The sequence below is a fragment of the Polypterus senegalus genome, chromosome 13 (genome assembly GCF_016835505.1).
Source record: "Polypterus senegalus isolate Bchr_013 chromosome 13, ASM1683550v1, whole genome shotgun sequence".
Lineage (NCBI taxonomy): Eukaryota > Metazoa > Chordata > Cladistia > Polypteriformes > Polypteridae > Polypterus > Polypterus senegalus.
In genome coordinates this window covers 52,898,612-52,904,877 of record NC_053166.1, presented here as the reverse complement: position 1 = coordinate 52,904,877, position 6,266 = coordinate 52,898,612, and the positions used below count along the sequence as shown (strand labels likewise).

At 39.5% G+C, this 6,266-nt stretch overlaps 1 protein-coding gene across 1 annotated transcript in view; it reads right to left on the bottom strand.

The window, feature by feature from the left end:
- afap1l1a (actin filament associated protein 1-like 1a) overlaps positions 1 to 1,601 on the bottom strand; it is a 36,485-nt gene extending 34,884 nt beyond the window's left edge. The window contains exon 1 of the mRNA XM_039776338.1: positions 1,587 to 1,601. Within this exon, the coding sequence (XP_039632272.1) occupies positions 1,587 to 1,601 (15 nt within the window). The remainder of the gene's footprint in view (positions 1 to 1,586) is intronic.
- Positions 1,602 to 6,266: the final 4,665 nt, after the last annotated feature.

Genomic DNA, 6,266 nt, shown 5'->3' with positions numbered 1-6,266 from the left:
ATGCCACCAACTAATAAAATGGGCAAACACTATCAAAGCAAGTTCTGCAGGATTTGCTTTTAAGGAATAATATTATAAAAGAAGGCAAGTATTTAGCAGTTTTATGTATAATACACAATGTATACTGATACATTAAATGTGTCTTTTATTCGTGTAATATACATATATGTGCATGCTGCCTTTGTTTTCAAACAACTGATACTTCAGCTACAAGCTAATGTGGTTAACTGTAGCCCTTGTTAATCTGGTAACTTTGAACAGTAGTTCATCAGAAATCAAACCTTAAATCTTTTTCCTGTTTTTACATGGCTTATTTTCTACCTTAAATTTTCTTTTTACACTTGTCAAATCTGTTTACAACTTTCGAGTACTGGGTTGAAATAATTAATATCATCTATTTTAAACTCATAATCAAAAAAAATGCATGTTTGTGTTTTTTGTGATGTTTTACGTTTGTAGTCACTGCCAAGGCAGTTTGTGCTTTCTGAAAAGAACTGGTTATACAGTATGCAGTCCTTGTCCACTAAACCCATTTTCTCCTGCTAAGTCCTCAGTCCAACACAGCCTGCACATTGTGTCCACGGTAACACATTGTGTTTTTACTTGCCATGCAGCATTTCCAATTGTGCCATAAAGTACTGTAGCTTGACCCTCTTTCCCTTTCAATTTATCAATGTATTGCCTATGGACAGAGCAAATGAACTGACTTCCAAAAGTAATTATCAAATTCGTCCTTTCTTCCTTTAAAATTTCAGTCAAGATTTTCCCATTAAAAACATTGTATGGGTTTAGCAGATGCTCTGCTCTTTACCAACTGTGAAAGATGCCCGGACACAGACAGACACTGAGACAGCCAGATGTCCAAAAGCACACGTTTATGTCACACAACACAGTACATAAATTAGCACAAAAACAGCTCATAGTCCTTTTCTCCTCAGTCTACTGCTGCCTCCACTCCACTCCTTGCAAGCTCAGTCCTCTTCTACCCGACTCAGGCTCCTCGAAAGGAGTGAGGCGGCATCTTTGATTATTTTGCTGCTGCCACTTTTTAAATAAACTTGTAGCAGCTTGTCTGGTTAAAGTGTTCGGTCTTTACTGATAAATGTGTGAAAAGATGATCTGAAATGAGTTGAGCATGTGGAGAAAAAAAGACAACATCAAGAATGCCTGAATGGATATACACATCATGAGCCGAGGTCATGAAACATACAGTACATGGCACTGTAGAAAATTAGGTATTAGTTGAAAAGAAAGGGTCACCTTTTGGTTTCAGCCCATTCAGACCCTAATATCACATAAAGTTAACTATTCCATATGGACAAACAGGTTGCTGTGCAAACTGAAAATGAGATGAAAACCTGCCTATAATACAAGAACATGGAATTGAACAAACAGAGATATCTGTCTGTTGAGTGCCATCTATGTTTAGATAACAGACTGTTGCTGACTTATCTTGTGCTCTCACGTAAAGGCATGGCACTGACGGTTGTCTATCTGTCTAGCATCTAATCTCTGTGCGCCAAGGGAGATGAAGAAAGGATGGTTAATATGCTTGGCTGGACAGAGTCTCTGCAGGGGCGCCTTACCCTTAAACTTGGCATGTCAGGGCAAAGTTCTAAATTAAGAACAAAGCAGTATATGCCAACAAAACCATCATTCATCACCTCTTTAATTTATACTTTGTTTAGCTCCCCCGGACGAGAGACATCACCAATTTCATGTGGTCAGGCGCTCTTCTGGTTTCATTAGTAGGACGGAAAAATGAGTGCTGCACCCTTACACTCCCTCCTTGTCAAACAAGCTGGCAAAGGTTCAGACCTCTTCAAAAGGGGCTGCTACCTTCTGAGAGGCCGCTCCTCCACTTCATGCTGTCTTCTTATTAAATCAATAATCAGTCACCTGTGAACCCTGGAGTTTCCTAACCATGATTACCGTAGGTGGGATTGTGTGGCCTTGATTGTCTTCGTGTTACTGTCTTCCTTTTAGAAACATGACAGCTTGAAAGATATGCTCAACAAGCTGAGACATAGAGCCAAGAACAATATTAATAATAATAAGGAGAAGAAACGCCTGGAGAATCAGGCAAACAAAGAGATGATTGTGTTTTCAGAGCTGTATTTTCTCTTCACTCACTCACAGAACAGCACAGGTCTGAGTTGTACCCACAGAAAACTTCTCTCTCTCTGATAAAAGATCACACATGGTATGCTTAAATCACACTTCCCTCAGTGGGGAGGAGTTCTCTCACATGGCTTTTAATTTTGAACAGCAATTGTATTTTAGATTCTCAGGGAAAACAGAATTGTAAGACAACATCATGGCATGCAAATAAAACAACAGTTGTAAACACTGGAGCTATTATTGCCCACTCTGTATTTTCAAACTTGTGCCAATGGGCAATATAAGCCCACCCGATTCTAAGCTTACACTTCCACCTTATGCAGTGGTGTAAAAAACTATTTGCCCCCTTCCTGATTTCTTATTCTTCTGCATGTTTGTCACACAAAAAGTTTCTGATCATCAAACACATTTAACCATTAGTCAAATATAACACAAGTAAACACAAAATGCAGTTTTTAAATGATGGTTTTTATTATTTAGGGAGAAAAAAATCCAAACCTACATGGCCCTGTGTGAAAAAGTAATTGCCCCCTGAACCTAATAACTGGTTGGGCCACCCTTAGCAGCAATAACTGCAATCAAGTGTTTGCGATAACTTGCAATGAGTCTTTTACAGCGTTCTGGAGGAATTTTGGCCTCCCTCATCTTTGCAGAATTGTTGTAATTCAGCTTTATTTGGGGGTTTTCTAGCATGAACCGCCTTTTTAAGGTCATGCCATAGCATCTCAATTGGATTCAGGTCAGGACTTTGACTAGGCCACTCCAAAGTCTTCATTTTGTTTTTCTTCAGCCATTCAGAGGTAGATTTGCTGGTGTGTTTTGGGTCATTGTCCTGTTGCAGCACCCAAGATCGCTTCAGCTTGAGTTGACGAACAGATGGCCAGACATTCTCCTTCAAGATTTTTTGGTAGACAGTAGAATTCATGGTTCCATCTATCACAGCAAGCCTTCCAGGTCCTGAAGCAGCAAAACAACCCCAGACCATCACACTACCACCACCATATTTTACTGTTGGTATGATGTTCTTTTTCTGAAATGCTGTGTTCCTTTTACGCCAGATGTAACAGGACATTTGCCTTCCAAAAAGTTCAACTTTTGTCTTATCAGTCCACAAGGTATTTTCTCAAAAGTCTTGGCAATCATTGAGATGTTTCTTAGCAAAATTGAGACGAGCCCTAATGTTCTTTTGCTTAACAGTGGTTTGCGTCTTGGAAATCTGCCATGCAGGCCGTTTTTGCCCAGTCTCTTTCTTATGGTGGAGTCGTGAACACTGACCTTAATTGAGGCAAGTGAGGCCTGCAGTTCTTTAGACGTTGTCCTGGGGTCTTTTGTGACCTCTCGGATGAGTCGTCTCTGCTCTTGGGGTAATTTTGGTTGGCCGGCCACTCCTGGGAAGGTTCACCACTGTTCCATGTTTTTGCCATTTGTGGATAATGGCTCTCACTGTGGTTCGCTGGAGTCCCAAAGCTTTAGAAATGGCTTTATAACCTTTACCAGACTGATAGATCTCAATTACTTCTGTTCTCATTTGTTCCTGAATTTCTTTGGATCTTGGCATGATGTCTAGCTTTTGAGGTGCTTTTGGTCTACTTCTCTGTGTCAGGCAGCTCCTATTTAAGTGATTTCTTGATTGAAACAGGTGTGGCAGTAATCAGGCCTGGGGGTGGCTACGGAAATTGAACTCAGGTGTGATACACCACAGTTAGGTTATTTTTTAACAAGGGGGCAATTACTTCTTCACACAGGGCCATGTAGGTTTGGATTTTTTTTTCTCCCTAAATAATAAAAACCATCATTTAAAAACTGCATTTTGTGTTTACTTGTGTTATATTTGACTAATGGTTAAATGTGTTTGATGATCAGAAACATTTTGTGTGACAGACATACAAAAGAATAAGAAATCAGGAAGGGGGCAAATAGTTTTTCACACCACTGTAATTCTGAGGCCATATCCATACTTTTTTCCTAATTATTGGATTGTAGCCCCACTCCCTTCCTAATTTTAAGTATCTACCCTTTTACTAACTTTATTTTGATTCTTGTAATTTTCATTTTAAATTCAGAATCCCCTGTCCATGCTAATGAAGTCTAATGTTTCCTTCCATATAATCTCAATGCCCCATTACCTTTGCAGACTCTAAAGGTTCATTGGACCCTATTTTTTTCTTTTTAATTTTATTAATTTTATTGTAATCATTCCATACAAATAGATTAATTTTAACAAAAAAAAAAAAAATAGGATGAAAACAACTTAACCCCCCAAGAAAGAGAGCATGGCCAACGGAGTAAAACTTAAAGCTTGTAAACATACTGTCGCACACGTGCGCATGGGAGGCAGCTAAAGGTCTTGAGTGAAGGCAGTTCTGAGGCATGCCGGAAGGTGGCAGAGTGCACTGACTCTTTTTCTCCCTTTCCTGTAGACCCTTCCCGGGAGATTCCACCTGGCTCTCTTGACGTCACTTCCGGGACCGAGCTAATGGAAGTAGACCTTACTGGCTCCGGCCCCTGTGATGTCACATCCGGGCTCGAACCAATGACTGAAAAACATGGGCCGATCCTTATGACCTCACTTCCTGTCTTCCCCTGTAAAAGCCTGCCCTTTTTCCCCTTTTCCCTCAGTCTTGTTCTGGACTCAGTTGTATGTATGCACATCAGTGCTGTGTATTTGATAAAAAAACGACTTTATAGCCAGGATACCATATTATACGGGAGGCTGCCCCAAACCTTTATCTGTTTAGAACACTCTAGATGATAACAGGCCATTCAGCCTAACAAAGCTCGCCAATCTTATCCACTTGTTTCCTCCAAGAAAACATCGTCGAGTTTTGAAAGTCCCTAATGTCTTACTGTCTACCACACTACTTGGTAGCTTATTCCAAGTGTCTATCGTTCTTTGTGTAAAGAAAAACTTCTTAATGTTTGTGTGAAATTTACCCTTAAGTTTCCATCTGTGTCCCTGTTGTATTGATGAACTCATTTTAAAATAACAGTCTTGATCCACTGTACTAATTCCCTTCATAATTTTAAACACTTCAATCACGTCACCTCTTAATCTTCTTTTGCTTAAACTGTAAAGGCTCGGCTCTTTTAATCTTTCCTCATAATTCAACCACTGTAGTCCTGGAATCAGCCTAGTCGCTCTTCTCTGGACCTTTTCTAGTGCTGCTATGTCCTTTTTGTAGCCTGGAGAACAAAACTACACACAGTACTCAAGATGAGGCCTCACCAGTGCATTATAAAGGTTGAGCAGAACCTCCTTGCACATCGTGCTATATAACCTACCATCTGTTTATGTCTTGTTTTTGTGACAATACCTAAATTGATTAGTTTAAAAGGGCAATAGAGATGAATGGAGAAGAAAAAGAAATGCAGAAAGAATTGCTTCCTCGGTGCTGTAAGAGCTTATTCTAAAATATTATTGATTAGATCCTGCCAGGTTTTGAAAAAATTCTGTACCAATCCTCTAACTGAGAATTTGATTTTTTCCAATTTCAAATAGTATAAAACATCAGTTTCCCACTGATTTAAAAGAGGAGAGTTAGGATTCTTCCAGTTTAGCAAAATAAGTCTGCGTGCCAATAGTGTAGTAAATGCAATCACAGTTTGTTTGTCCTTCTCCACTTTAAGCCCATCTGGAAGAACACCAAATACAGCTGTTAATGGGTTAGGAGGGATTGTGACACCAAGGCTGTCTGAAAGGCACTTAAAAATTTTGGTCCAAAATGATGTTAATTTGCTGCAGGCACAAAACATTTGACCCAGTGAGGCTGGGACTTGATTGCGGCGTTCACAGGTTAGATCTTGACCTGGGAACATTTTGGACAGTTTTAAGCGAGACAGATATGCTCAATATATAATTTTGAGTTGAATAATTGTATGCTTTGTGCATATGGACCTCGAGTGAATTCTCTGCATTGCTACCTTCCACTCCTTTTCAGATATATTGATTAAGAGATCTTTTTCCCATTGTCCTCCTGGATCTTTGAAAAGGAGGGACTGTAAAATAATTTTTATATATCCTCGAAATTTTTTCCAGCATGGAGGGGGGTGCAAGATGAGAAAAATCAGGCAGGTTCTGTTTAACAAAGTTCCTAATTTGAAGATAGTGAAAGAAATATGTAGCTGGAAAGTTACATTTGGATTGT